At 38.4% G+C, this 15,621-nt stretch overlaps 1 protein-coding gene across 1 annotated transcript in view; it reads left to right on the top strand.

The window, feature by feature from the left end:
* The first annotated feature begins 6,988 nt into the window (after nt 1-6,988).
* znf644b (zinc finger protein 644b) overlaps nt 6,989-15,621 on the top strand; it is a 41,738-nt gene continuing 33,105 nt past the window's right edge. The window contains exon 1 of the mRNA XM_007887169.2: nt 6,989-7,077. Coding sequence (XP_007885360.1) covers nt 6,998-7,077 — 80 coding nt within the window. The 5' untranslated portion in view covers nt 6,989-6,997. The remainder of the gene's footprint in view (nt 7,078-15,621) is intronic.

Genomic DNA, 15,621 nt, shown 5'->3' with positions numbered 1-15,621 from the left:
TACCAAATCTCTACAAAGAAAGTATGTCAAATCAGGGGAATTGAAGGTTGTTAAAGGAAGGTGCAAGGTGTAGCATATTCTCCCAAGATAGCAAGTCAGTATATTAAGCGAAACAACTATAATTAAACTGAACATATCTGTGGAGTCCTGTAGCTCAGTTGTAAGAGTACTCACTTTGCAAGCGAAGGACCTGGGTTCGATTCCTGGCAGGGTGAAACCTTGGCCAAGTTTCTTTACTCCACATGCCTGTAATCCCTCAAAAAAACAATAATAAATTGGTCATTTCAATCCTCGACTGCTTCTGGGACACTGCTGTGCACAATTGGCTGCCGCATTTTCACCCACAAATATACAGTCAATTCAATTTACAGTCTATTCTGTGAAGTGTTTTGAGACGTCTAGAAGACGTAAAAAGCACTGTATCAAATGCAAGGATTATTATTATATTTAATCATTTGAGATGTTCCCACCTGGGCATATTGTCCATGTACCTGTGGGTATAAAACAGAAGCTTCACTATATTGTCATTTGAATGCATGCTTATTTTATGAATTAAAGAAAAAGAAAAAAAGTTTGCATTTCACATAGTTTTTCTTGTGTGTGCATGTGACAAAGTTGCATTTTCAAGCTTAGAATTGGAATAATTAGGATATTACCAGCTATTCATGTATCTTGTTCAATTTTCTCATACAGATTTTATGAAGGATAATCCTATATAAATGCAAGTTATTGTTTCTCCCTCTTTCCCCAGTTCCCCATGCAATCTATCTACATAGATATTTTCTGAAACCCAAAGGCAATTAGTAAAAACTTTTGAATATTTGTACATTCCCTACATTTTCCTGTATAAACCTGACCTATTTGTCTCCATATACAATATCCTTTTTCCCTCCCATCCAATCCCAGCAGTACAAAAATAATAAAGCATTTTTCTTTCTCGCCTTGGGGTCTGAGATGCCTCAAAACAGCAGGTTGTTGTTGATAATATGTCTGAACCATAAACTTCCCTTCTCGTTAGTAAAATCCTCAAATGTGACAATTTAAAATTAGAATATTGCCTTAATTTATGCTCTGTATGTCCTTTTTATGGTATAACCAACATGTTTGAATGCTAAAGCTATTTTCTGATGCTGGACACAATTATCTTTTAAGGCATTAACTGTGAAAAATCACTATTGCAGTATATATAATTTAATTTCAAACTGTTATTTGGAACAGTTAGAAACATACTCTTTTTGACAAATATACAATATTTTACCTTACACATTGCTCCTAATGATTTTTATCATTACAGGAAGTGTATTTTCAACACAGGAAGTCTCATCTGCAACTCATTGTTAATGTTACAAGGTTTCTGAGTAAGTCGCTTATCTTGCCATGCCAAAAGACATAGTTGACAACATTTCAATAATTGCAACCATATGGCAGCATACATTCCAAAATACATTAAACTATGGAATCCAGCCTGTTTTTTCACATAACACTTGAGCACTACTGTTTTGTAGTTCCATTGTAAACATTGTGATGAATATGTGAAATGATCTCAATTTAAAATTTAAAACCTAATATAAAGGACAGATCCGGGGAAATCCAAATAATGATAATACATAAGAGCATCATTACTTTATGATAGTTGGGAAAGATAGAAAAACTAAAATATGTAACAATTGAAACAGTGATAGATTTCAATATGAGATCTACATATACTACCAGTTTCATTTAATTGTCCTCTCTTTCATCTGTTTTTTTTTTTGGCCTTGAAAGGCTTGATCTTCGCTTCTTAGGCATTTTTATCCCTTAAGATTAAGCAAATGTGCTATTGAACTTGTTAGCATCCCTTGTTCACATATTTGCACACATCCTTTTGGGAGAACTACTGTGGGAGGACTCCTGTGGGGGACGCCAGTAGGGAGGACTCCTTGTTGGGAAGACTCCTGTTAGGACTCCTGTGGGAGACTCATGTTGGGAGGACTATTTGTTGGTGTCCATACATGTGTGATGAGCTGGTTTAGGTCACGATAGGAGATGTTCGAGAAAAAATATGCCCAAGACACTCCCCACATTCAAGAGCTTTCAGATGAGGTATAAATCATGTCTCTACATCAGTCAGTTATTACATTATTGGTGGACAGACACACAGCCATTTTGTCTTTATTAGTATAAATGTATCTAGAAAGGTGTGTGATTACCTCTGTCACTACTTTTTTGCAGAATACCATACATACCTTTTTTGGACTTAAAGCATTTTTAATATAGCTCATCAACAATAGAGACTCACCCCAAAACAATATGCCTATGACACACCACCATGCAAAACCTTTCCCAATGAGGTATAAATCATATTTCTCTGTCAATCGGTTGTTGTGTTCTTGGTGGACAGACACACAGACAGACACACAGACATTTTGTCGTTATTTGTGATAAAATCATTTTATCATCTGAATTGTTTTGCATAGCTTGGCTGACCGAAAACAAAATTCAGATGATCAAATGATTTCAGTTTCAAAATTCTGGAGGGTAAAACCCTATAATTCTAAAATCCTTTTAATATTTGCATTTATAGACTCCATCGTAATTATTTACATCATTAACCTATACAGTATAGCCAGCCTGATTCACCTAACTAAGCTTGTTTTAATGTTATAAGTTTGTATAATTATGAACATATTTTATGTTGGTAGGATTTAGGATTCATGATATTTTTATTCACTGATTCTGACATCTACCTGCGACTTAATAGTATTAATAATATCGGAACCTGTATTATGAAATACAACAACATCAACTACTTGCATTTACAGAGCGCCCTTCATGTGGTTAGCATTTTGGGGTGCTGAACACTATAATGTTACTTACATACTGTTAAGTTTGACATCTTTATAGTTATGAAGAATGGGCACAATCTTTTAAATTAGGGAATTCTGCTTGAAATGTTCTCCAATAGATTTCTATTTAGATATCAGCATTTTTAATGGAAAATTAAAAACATGTATATTTTGTTTCAGTCAGGTATTTGACACACGTGGAAACTAATTATGATGAAGAGTCTTCAAACCAAGCTACTGAGAGTTCCACATATGTATGATTTCTGTTTATTAGTAGGGTGTGTGCACTCTTCCTGCCCCTCAAGTGGGACACACCCTGCTCACTAATCCCAATGAGTTTAGATGTAGGTTGGATACCTCAATTTGTGCATTGGGATACTGCTGGAGTTCAAGCTCAAACCATGCACGTAAATATTGTGAACATTGGCAAACTTCATGCTTTTTGTCCAGCTAGGACCACCATACATGTTAAGGTTTTGGTTCACAGAGTTAACAGGCACTGGATGATAATCCCAGTCTCCACTAGTTTGCTCAAGAGCTAGGCTGGCTGGTCATAATCAGCAGAGCCTTGGAGAATTGTGGCCTGCCTGTCTACCATGACTGCTACAGAGGATGATACGTTATTGTACTGCTTACAATTTTCTGGAATTATACTAAATTACAGTTGTTTCCTATGTTAGTTTCTTAGTGACAGTGGGACTGAATTAGACATAATTAGTGTTGGATTCCTTAACATATGCATCATCAATTGAATTTTATAACAAAAGTTTATATCATATTGCTGGATATCTTACTCTGCGGATATGTAATATATACATACGCTGTATCTTCATTTCTGTAACCATAAAAGTTTGAAATTTTATGTATTTTGTAATATTTAAAATGCCAATTAGGGTTAAAGCAGCAAGAGGGCTTATTATTTATACACTATATTTAAGGATATATTGCTGTGCACAATTGGCTGCTGCGTTTCGCCCATAAATATACAGTCAATTCATTCTACAGTATATTCTGTGAAGCGCTTTGAGACGTCTTGAAGACGTAAAAATCAAATGCAAGGATTATACTAAAATATATTTTGGAAACATGATAAGCCAGGGGTTCCCAAACTTTCTGGGCTCGAGGCCCCTATGACTTGAGGCATTCTTACTGAGGACCCTAACTCAAGCTCCACAGGCTTCCTGCAGGGCAGTGAAGCATAGCTGCCATAGGTGGCAGATAAAAATATTCTTGGTGGAGTGAACTGGGTAAAACTTGTTGGGGTGACCAACTTCTGATTAACTGATGGATCTGTCAGTCTACCCAGCAAGGGAACCAATGTCATAAGCCATTCCATTAGAACTATTTGAAAGATTGAAAAAAAGGATGAGATGCCATAAATTCTGGCTTGTGAGAGACATTGAATCAAATGGGCGCAAGAGGTGAAGATGAATTATAATATTCACAACATTATAAGGTTTATAATTTGCTGAATTGTCAAATGCTAAGTTGGTATTCTTATTATATGATGATTATTTTGTCTGTGAACCTGGTGAGCTCCCACCCAACAATGTTGACACATGAACATAAGTTTCAATGTATAATTGACAAAGAAGAGTTAGAAGAGTTTTGGAGATAAGGAAGTTAGTCATCAAAGACTTAATGGAGGAACAATTTTGATAGGCCGAATAACCGACTCACATTACGTTGTTCTCTGCATTCAGTCTCCATTGCTAATTAGCTAAGCATGGGGCAAATAAAAATTGGAATTATTACATCCCCGTTGGCTTTCATCAATGGAGGCCACAGGAGATGTAGTGGGATTACAGCTTCTACACTTCAGAAATTTTTGCCTGACCTTGACCCAAGTCAGTACATTATGGGACACCCAGTGTAGACGACTGTGAATCAAGATTTGGAGCAGTTAATTGACCTCCATGTGTAGGTAGCCAGATGATGCACCCTGATCAGAGGGCACCAGATGGCCCTGCCTTCTGGTAAATAGCACTGTTTGAGTGAACTTAATCCACACGAATCCAGAATTGATGCCAGTAGAACCCAAGACTGGATTTGACGGCAGTCATTTTGAATGGTATTTGAAGAGACAGTTGATAGTTTTGCCGTGAAATGATGTGTAGCAAGAAGTGTATCTCCTTGACTCCCTCTAGAAATTGGTGGCAGATGCAATGTTTTATTTTATCACAATACTTTACTGTATATTTTTCTTCCGGGATGCTACCCCATGTGCTTTATAAATGCATTTTGTTTTCGTTGTATACTGTTTATTTTTCTTATGGATCTTGACTTTCAGGATTTTTAAAATAAATCTGTAAACTGTTTTGTTCATTTTGTTTTGTATTGGATTCATTAGTTTTTAATCAATTTAACTTGCCGACTTTTATACGTATATATGACTAATTCAAAAGATCATTATCAGTGGATTTGAATGGGTGCACCAATATCTCATATTCCAACTTGTTCTTTTTGTACTTTGCTTGCAAAACACTTCGGTAACTTACTTATTTTACTTTGCTTTCACCTCTTCATCTCTTTTGTTTTTGTACCTTGGTGATCCAGTGTTCTTGTAAAGCGCTTCAAGATGTTTTCCTATGCGCTATATAAGTGCAAGTTGCAGAAATTGACACCTCCACATTCTCACTCCTTTAATCCTGTTAATGAGCTCCCTTTTGTTCTTTTAATGTGACAATTATTTTGTGGGACAGGATTAAAATCTCACACCTAATTTGTCCACTATGTTGACATTTGCTAGCTAGTCCGTAGCAGATTAGGTATCAGTTTTAATATGTAAACATTAGCACACACAAAAACAGTTTTGCACATTTTGCATTTTATATACCAACAAAGGATAAATACATGGATACTAGCCCCCCACCCCCACCCTAACAATTTTTGTACTTTGGTTATTTTGTTGAAATTCCATACAACACTGCTGCCTCTTAAAACAGTGTTTTGAGTTGTTTGGTCAAAAATTGTAAACGTATTGGTAATTTTACTGTTGGTTCATCATAGTGCTGCAAAATAAGACAAAGTAATTGGTAAGTTTTTGTTGTTGGTCAAGTTCATTAAAATATAAAGGATCAGTATATCTCCCCTTCTGATACAGTAAGACACTAAAAACAACTGTTAGTAAAAAATGGAAACCAAGTTTTGTTTACAAACAAAAGGTTCAACATGAGGAGGTACACATCGCTTGTGAAGGTAAACAAGAAAATATGGATTCCCAGTTATAGATGATTCATTCAGTTGTTGAGTGTCAGTTATGAATTCCTGAGGGTGTGTGGGGGGTGAGTACCTTTAACAAAAACTTGAAAATCGAGCGTTAAGCACGTAATGGTTTGTGTTCTCTCCAACCACTGCTTCAGTGAACGATCGGAAATGTTTCCCAGCAATACATACGTTTAATAATTACAACATCGCCAACAGAAACGTCCAGGTAAATGTCAACATGAACAGCATTGGCAAATCATTATTTTTTTTTACACACACACATACACACACTGCCACAGCTCTCGGAGCTGAACGTTAAGCGTCACGTATGTGCCTTTTCATTGAAGGCCCTGCATGACCTGCTTTTCCAACGTCTCATGGCGAAGCTGCCCAATGGCCAACAGCCGCTGGTGTGCATTTGTATATCTTTTAAATTCGCGTCGAGTTTCCTCATTTCATACTACACACGTGTCCGACTGTGGGGGGGTGTTTTTTTTTGAAGGGGGGGGGGGTTGTGTTTATTATTTCGTTATTTGGTGAGGACGGTTGGTTTGGGGGGGACGTGCGATCAGGTGAGTATATCGAGAGCCGAACTGCGGCTCAACAACACCTGGTGTTGGAAACCTCCACCATTTCCAACGCTCCCAACCCCCAGTGCGGCGGCTGCTGCCACTTTAAACCAAGCGAGCGATGCCTGCTACCCAGGAAGGCGCGTCCAACAGCGGCAAATAGGGGGGCGCCGATTACCGGCGGACGCAGCCTTTTGCATCGGCGAAGGGAGACAGCCCGAAACGGGCTTCCAACGCAACCCCCGGAGCACGGGAGGCAAACGGCAGCCGCTCGCTGGCCAAGTCAGGCCGATCAAAGCGAGCCTCGAGCCCGGGATGGCAGTTGCTCTCCGGCCGTCCTCCCCTCCGCCGCCGCGACCATCGCTGCACAATAGTAAGCAAAATGGCGGCGGTGGAATGGATGGAGGACGGTTGCAGACAATAAACGAGCTTTCGGCGGTCGTTTCCGCTCATTTAAAATCCGTTGTTGTGCCACGGTACGTTTCCTTTTATAGTCGAGCAAAGCGAGCGCGGAGTTTGGGTGCGGGCGGGGCGGGTTGCCAGCCGCTTGGTTGGGTTGCGGTTTGGGAGCTGTGGGACCCAGCGAACACGACAGACAGCGTGACATGTTCACGCTCAGACAAATCGGGCGGGACGGGCACCGACCGCTTCCATGTCTTTTTTGCCACGCAACATGACATTTCAGGCCAATACTTAACCATTATCCTTGGGGGAGGGGAGGGCATGGGCACCAAGGCTCGTAACTTCTGTGGGGGAAGGAAAAGTTGGGTTTTATCCCCGCGGAGTTTTTTTTTGTGTGTTGTTGATTTGAGCCTCAGGACCTGGTGGTTGGTGAATTTGAACAGGTTCTGAAACTACACACAAAAGTCGAAGCTGTTCGCTGTGATTATCGCAGTGGTATCGATTCTGGCGAAATGGGCTAATGTGTCAATGCTGTACTACCTCACCCCACCCCTTACCAAACCTATAGTTATAATTGAAGTTGACCTTTATTATTACAGCCTGGGACGTTTTGAAATCTGGCTTGGCATTTGTAAAACAGTGCCATTTGATTTTTATCACCAAAAACCCAGCACCATTGGCAATGATATATAGCAGCGTTAACCTGTGAAAGTCTGGCATAAGTAGGATTTAAAAAAAAAATCCCATTTAGGATTACAATTCAGTGGATGTCAGAGAAGGCTGGGAAGATGTGAAGTGGTATCAATGTTTGTGAGTTTAAGTGATCGAAAATACTTTGAAAAATTGAAAATTGACCAATCACGACATTCTATTGGACATTTTAATAAAAAGCTGCATTTTATAATTTAATAATTTGTATTTCAACATCTGAAATAACAGGCCAAGTCTGTAACTAGCATCGACAGTGGTTACTTTGTGTAGTTTCAGGTGTTAACTGCATGGTTATAATGCAGTCTACAGTTGTAAATACTGTGCAAATGTCTGCTGTCATCATGGTAACTGGAAATGATAATGGAGGAAATTGTAGTATATGTCATCAATGATGACAATGAAAGTACAGTAGTATATAATGTAAGTTGGGTCACATGGTTTTGATGTGTACTATCAGCTTCATATCAGTCAATCAGAAATGGTTGTTACTGAATTTTCCTCTCTCCCTTCCCCCCACATACACATGCACCTACCTACCTCTAAACATTTATTTGCACCTGGGTTTAATATGTTTAATTTTTTATTTTTGAGTGATTTGGTTGAACTGCATATGTTGGTGTAGGGTTTTCCTTGAGGAAATAAGAAAGAATTGGTGAGAGGATAGCCTACTGTTGTACAGTTTCTTTGGAATTGCAGAAGTTTTGAAGATAATTGCTCACCCAAGGCTTCAATAATTTGCAAGCTTTTTGAGACCAAATAGAAGAACCCATGAACTGCTTAAAAATCATGGTGGCATTCAGCGCATGTAGTTTGAATTATGACAGGTGTCAAAAGTTTCAACTTTGAAATTTTAGAAGTTCTAAAGCAGTATAAAATATATTTTGATCAGAGCAACCAGTGGATTCACAAGCTGATGGCAGAAGGCAGGTAACTGTTCATGCAGCTTTTAGTGATTTCACTGGGGGTAATATCCCTCCATATTTAATAAAAGATAAATGTGTCATCATGTGGTGGCTAGCCTCATTTGCTTATCACTTTCTTGCAAATTCCATGTTGGGTTACTAAAACATGATGCAGTTTTTCTGTGTTCTGCATTGCATCTCCACTTTTCACATTGTTTATTGCATTCAATGGTACTGGGAGATGAGATAATCAGAAAAGTTCTTTTTTTAAAAGCACCAAATTTTGTATAAGGCAGACTGTGTAGATGCCAGCCCCCATGTGGTAAGTATGGTATACTTCCAACAATAAAGTTTAGGTTAGTGCAGCATCCAATTCTGATTTATTTTCAACAACAAATTACATTTGTATAGCACTTTTCATGGAAGGAGGCAAGTATATTTTATGCTGCATCAGAAATTCAAAAAATCTCAAATTTGAAACTTTTGGCACCTGTCATCATTTATTGAAACCTTTCACCCAGTTTCATCATACTATATGAACTGAATGTTATCATGATCTGTAATGCATTTCTACTCTTCACCTCCACCATCTCCTATGTCTCTTCAATTGTTTTCAGTTCAATTTTGGTAAAGCAGTTTCAGTGTTTCAATAAACTCATCTAAATTTTTTTGGGAAGGAAGGCATTTGCATAAGCCTTCATTTCTCCTCTTCCCCCATTTTCCTCTTTGTTTTGAAGGTGGTGACTTATCCTGCATTAAAGGTCCAGAATCACTATTCTTCATGCACGAATTGAAACTGAGTGTGTGTGGCATGCTACTCAACAGGGTTGAAAGTTGCATTACAGGAAAGCCTGATTCGGTCTTCACCTGATAATCCCACATGAGATCAATTTCAGTTAGCCTCACTGCTGCTCTACTGAAATTGACAAAATCGTCACTGATCAATAATAATAATAATAATCCTTGCATTTGATATAGCGCTTTTCACGTCGGGAGGACGTCCCAAAGCGCTTCACAGAACACACTGTAAAGTGAATTGACTGTATATTTGTGGGCGAACGCGGCAGCCAATTGCGCACAGCAATGTCCCACAAACAGTCGTAGATTGAAAATGACCAATTTATTATTGTTTTTGGTTTGGAGGAATTATTATTAGGCTCTGTGTGGAGTAAGAAAACTTGCCCAAGGTTTCACACTCTGCCTGGAATTGCTTGCAAGGCGAGTGCTCTAACCACTGAGCTACAGGACTCCACGAGTCCACGATCAGTGCTAAATAAGCAAGTCGAATGAAAGTATACTCGTAAAATCCCTTAAATTAATGGGTGATGCCAAAATAGGAGGCAATGCAAATGAATGGGAAGTTAACACAATTAGATCCTGACGGTTTGGGATCTTTTTGAGCAGTTGACCTGATAGGTGGCAATTGTGGAAAGATGTAAAATAATTACTGTAACTTGAAGGAAACAAAAGAAGTATATTAAATGTATATTAAATGTTACTTCAAATTTAGCTCCACTGCCTTAAAAACTTAAACGTCATGTCTCACACTTTTTCTTATTCAACCTGATGCTTTTTTTTTTGCATTCGCAACAAAATTGGGGAATCCCAAGGGTATGCAAACTATTTTTCTCATTTTGTCTCAAATGAACACAGAAGCACAATATCAATCAAAAATTACATTGAGGCTATTATAGTTCTCTCTACACACAACGGAAAAATCTGAACTAGACAATTTTATCAACTTTTTATAATCAGGAAAATATTAAGTTTAAACTTTTCTGTTAGCTTTATTCAACACTTCAAGCCCTCACCTCCATTCATAGAAAAGCTGAACAATGTTTATGTGTGAAGAAAAGATAGGCTGGCACATAACCTTCCATCTCAATCACCATAAAACTCATTACATGAGTCAATACAAAACATTTCATTGATATAAGGTATACTTACCGACCTTCAACTTGTCACCTTGTTGAATTCTTATAAAAGATTACAATGTGTAGTAATGGGTATATCACACCACCTAAATTACTGTGTGACTCTCTTTCTGAACATAATACACCAGCTGAGTGTTATTTATGCATTTATTGTAAAATGTAATAAAATATTGAAGAAAAATATAGATAGAAACCAGAAACTTGTCACAAAATCAATACTTGCCTTGCAGTCTTGGGATTTAACAATAAGAAATTACATTTGTATCGTGCCTTTGACGCCGGGAAGATGTCCCAAAGCACTGGAAAGTTGGTAATTTGGACCCGAGCAGGGGGTTGGTATCAGAAGGGGTGGAGGGTAGGGGTAGGAGGGATACCAAAGGTGCAGTTGAAGTGAAGGGTCTTGAAATGTGCCATGAAGGAGGGAGCAAGGTGAAGGGACTGTGGGATGGAGTTCCAAAGGGTGGGGGCAAAGTGGCTGAAGGCCTGACCCCAGCGGTGGAGGGGGCTGGGAGGGGACATGGAGCAGGCTGGAGCCTGCAGAGTGAAGGGAACGGACAGATTGATATGGAGTTAGCAGTAATTTACTGTGAATCCCAGTGCTAAACTATTAACCAATATAGATTTTAATATTTTTAGCCTCACCAATTTAGTTTTAAAAACGTGTCCACTTCAGCTGACTTGAGGGTAATAACCTATAAACTAGTAAAGCCGTATACCACAAGGATACTGTAGCTCTCCTGCTGTTAGAGAGTGACTAGTTCAAGGGGAATGAATAATACACTACAGGACAGTTTAGAAATATACTGCAAATTGACATTTTGATTAAAGTGGCAAACATAAATAGATGGTGTAACTTACACTGTATTTTCAACTAAGTTGATACAGCTTCTGTACAATGGGTCAAGTAAGAGGAAGGCATTTAAATTACATTGTACTATGTGTGTACAAGATTTCATGACAGTACCGATTGAAGTCCCGCAAAGTGGTTTTGTGGGTCAGAACCCTGAAAGGTGTTTTTGATACACACGTAGAACATCTTGGAAGCAAAACCTTTTGAGGATTTTCCACTGATACATGATTGACACGTGAAGAGTATGAAATAATAATCAGCAAAGATTTTACATGGCTAAATGTCAAGTATATTTTGTATTGTGGCAATCACCTGATTTATATTTTGGACATAGCAGTAAAAGATTTTGAGAGGACACTGAATAATTTGTGAACAGAAGCGCCATGTGTGATTCGATAAAAGCATTGAATATTACTTGGCATCATAATAAAAAAATCCTTGTGTATCTATGTGGTATTTTGTTTATTTTTAAAAAATATTTAGCATCTGTTCTTGGTATTGTAGATAATATAATCCATAGGTTTTATTGTAGAATATCTATTTGCTTGGATTATTCTGACTGTTGCACTTTGACATTGGTTCATGATTTAGGTGACATGGGGGTGTCAGTCTTTGCTGGCCAGTCATGGTTTTATTCAAATGTGATTTTGCTCAGGTGCATATGTCCAGAAATAAATAGCGACATATGACTCTGGATGCATTGTTTATTGCTGCCAAAGTGCAACTTGGAGGTGCTGAGCAAACACTTCTTTCGATGTGTTTTGGCGCTTTTATACCAAAAATGCCAGTCATTTACCTGATTACTTTACAGTGTTTCTGCCAGCAGCAGCAGTTCTGTGACGATACTGCACTATTACTTTGCCGTTAGCACACATACTGTTTAAAAGTATTCCCTAAAATAAGTAAGTAAAAGATGTGGAGCTTGAGATTTACCTTTTAATGGCAGAGTGTTGGCAACAAAATAACTAATGAAAAAATTAGAAATGGGTTTGGATCTCTTTTAAACTTTGCAGTTCTGTAACTTCAACTTAAACATCTCATAAAGACCATTGACTGTTTTATCATGTGCTATTTTCCAACTCTGTCTCAGAGCCTCAGGGGCATTCTGCACATAGTCATGTATTGTTAGAATGTTGGTTAAGTTTCCTTACTCCGCACGCCTCTGTTTACCATAGCAGTAAATAGGAACCTGGTTGTTAAGTCGATTCCTTGATCGCTTTTCTGGGGGTAATAATTCCTTCAAAAACAAATTAGACATTTTGTCCATGCCCCTGTTACCAGTTTGAACACTAAAATAGAGTTCTGGCTATCCAAGGTTGTCTACCCAATTTTTTCCCACCTTCCTCTCCTACCTGTAATCTTCACTCTTCTGACTCCATTCTATTGCTTGTTCTTCACTCCCTCTTTCTCATTATTGGAGGCCAAGCATTCAGTCACCATCTCTCTTGTCTCTGGAATGCCCTTCCAAAATCTCAGCAATCCATGAATGTTTGTGGGACACTGCTGTGTGCAATTGGCTGCTACGTTTTGCTCACAAAATATACAGTCAATTCACTTTGCAGTATATTCTGTGAAGTGCTTTGAGACGTCTCAAAGACATGATAAGGTGCTATATCAAATGCAAGGATTATTATAATTTCTCTGAGTTTATTATTTCCAATATTTTAAAGAAAAAATCTTTTTTATATCTCATGATGATTATTTTTAGGTATCCTTTATGATGTTGGATAATTGTTTTTATATAAACAATGTGTAAGCCTTAATTTATTGTACACATGTACAAAGACTGTAACAAAATGAGACTCACCACATATGACTGTTAAGATCCAGGGAAAGAGGTGAAGATTAAGATGTTTCTGGTGTCATCAATGAAACTCAAACCAGATCTCAGAACTGATTATTGGTTTCAGTGTTAGGGTAGTTCTAAATCTGAACATTTTTACCCTGGTTGTCGCTATGCAGACTTTACTTCAGATGTGGAAAGGTCCTTGAAGGCATATTTTGCGGGCTTTATCCTAGGAATTTTAGGCAGACTCGTGGAAGGAACCCCGCTGGCACCTAAAGCAGAACATATACAATTACATTACTTGCTCTATGGAACTCCTGTACATACCTTTTTGCTCAAGGTTACATGCAAATCCCCATGGCTAGGATTTGCACACCAATTGTAAACTTGTGACTATAGATGTTCAGCTGCTTCCAGGGACCAGATCCTACAACTGATAGAGGATTTTGCTTGTTACATCTGCAGGCTGCAGTGGACGCTTTGGGCACCAGAGCAAGGATTGCCTGAAGGATCTTGTTCCACATTTGGGGTGTGTCTGCGCTTAATTGGGTACCTTTCAGACTTGATTCTTGAGCTGTTGCAAATCCTGTTGGTTAGCAAGTGGAGAAACTGTTTGAAGGCTTTAAATATAAAGAGTGCTGCCTCAGGCTATTCAGAGTTTCGAACTTTGGGAGTGGGATGTCCTTTTGAGGACCTCAAACCCTTCTACAGCCTGCAGCAAGCACAGTGGGAGCTTTGTGAAGGGGTTACCTGGAGCACCAGGACTCCATGCAAAATAATAAGAAGTTAATGTTCAGGATCTGGATAACAAGTATTTGCTGCAAGTGCCTTGGATAGATGTGTATTCCTCCACCCATCAGTGTTACTGGGTGAGGGAGCAGAAAAATCCACCAGGTTGCCGGCTAAAGTTGTGTGGTTGTAGATATCAGGTAATGGCAATTTGTCTCAGGGCTCACACATAAATAATGGTCATTTGGGAGAGATAATGCAGGAAGATAGGTGCCTGTGGAATGGTTCTCAAGCACAGGTAAAAAGTGATCAGGGTAGGAGGAGAAGATTAAATAAATTAGTGAAAATAAATCACCCTGTATTTTAAGCTTTTATAAAAAGATTACTTATTTTGTCAAATCTTTATGTATGCTACACCTGCATTCCTTACACATGTTAGCAGCTATTTACTGCCTTAGACTTTTCGCTTGTGGATCTCAGCAGCCTCTCATGGCCTGATCAAGCTGGGATTTAGTGCTTGGCTTCTGCTTGGTAACTGCTCACAGTAGTATGATTGAGCTCATGGTAGTGGAGAATTACAGATCATATTCAACAGTGAATAATTGTGTATGTGGATTGATTGCATATTGCACGTTAGTACCAAAGTAAATGTGAGGATGCACACTTTTGAGTGTGCTAGGAAAACCTGCCTTGGAGATAGAAAAATCTTGTGAAACGTTTTAAAACGTTGAAACAAAAGACAAATTCCGAAACCTTTCCATTTTTGTTGGATGTTTGATGATTTTTGTTCTGTTGATTATTTTTAAATTAGAATATACACCATTGTATTGCTCTGTGTTGGTTTCTAATGTGCTATAATTGTACAGTTTATTTCATTGAGCCTGTGTGAGTGAGTACATGTGGAGTTCTGTAGCTCATTGGTGAGAGCACTCGCCTTTCAAGCGAGACACCTGGGTTCAATTCCAGGCAGGGCGAAACCTTGGGCAAGTTTCCTTCCTCCACACGCCTAATAATAATCCCTCCAAAAAATGAAACAATAATAAATTGGTCATTTTCAATCCACGACTGTTTGTGAGACACTGCTGTGCACAATTGGCTGCTGCGTTTTGCCCACAAATATACAGTCAATTCACTTTACAGCATATTCTGTGAAGCGCTTTGAGACGTCTAGAAGATGTGAAAAGCACTATATCAAATGCAAGGATTATTATTATTTAAACTAGATTAAATTCATTCAATGATTCAAGAATTTCTTATTACTTGTACTTTGATGTCCCACAAACCTAAATAGGACAGTAAGAAGAGCTGTTATGTTTCTTTCTGCGCTTAATATGCTTTAGGTATTGCAATGCATTTAGGTATATGCAATGATGATCTAAATTTGCATTAATGCCTACAAGTTCCATTGAAACTGGGACTCAGTCCAGGTAGTCTACTTCTGAGCAAATTTGTCTCATATCCGATGCAGTTTTACATCGGGACTTTTGCAATTTGATTCACTTTTGGGCACTTTCTGTCTTTGTTCTTGCCCTCTCCAAGCTGCTTTGTGCAATTGACCTAATCTTTTTCTTCATATCATTTAATATAAATATTTCCCTCCCTTCTCCACCCTCCCCGTCATCACCATTTGTATCTGTGGGAGGCCTTGAGTATTGATACCCAAAAATCTCCCTCAAAGATGTGGAAGAACAGCTTCCGTCTACCTG

The sequence above is a fragment of the Callorhinchus milii genome, unplaced genomic scaffold (genome assembly GCF_018977255.1).
Source record: "Callorhinchus milii isolate IMCB2004 unplaced genomic scaffold, IMCB_Cmil_1.0 Scaffold5, whole genome shotgun sequence".
In the NCBI taxonomy this organism is placed as follows: Eukaryota; Metazoa; Chordata; class Chondrichthyes; order Chimaeriformes; family Callorhinchidae; genus Callorhinchus; species Callorhinchus milii.
The sequence above is the reverse complement of the archived record's forward strand: the minus strand, read 5'-3'. Positions and strand labels throughout refer to the sequence as shown.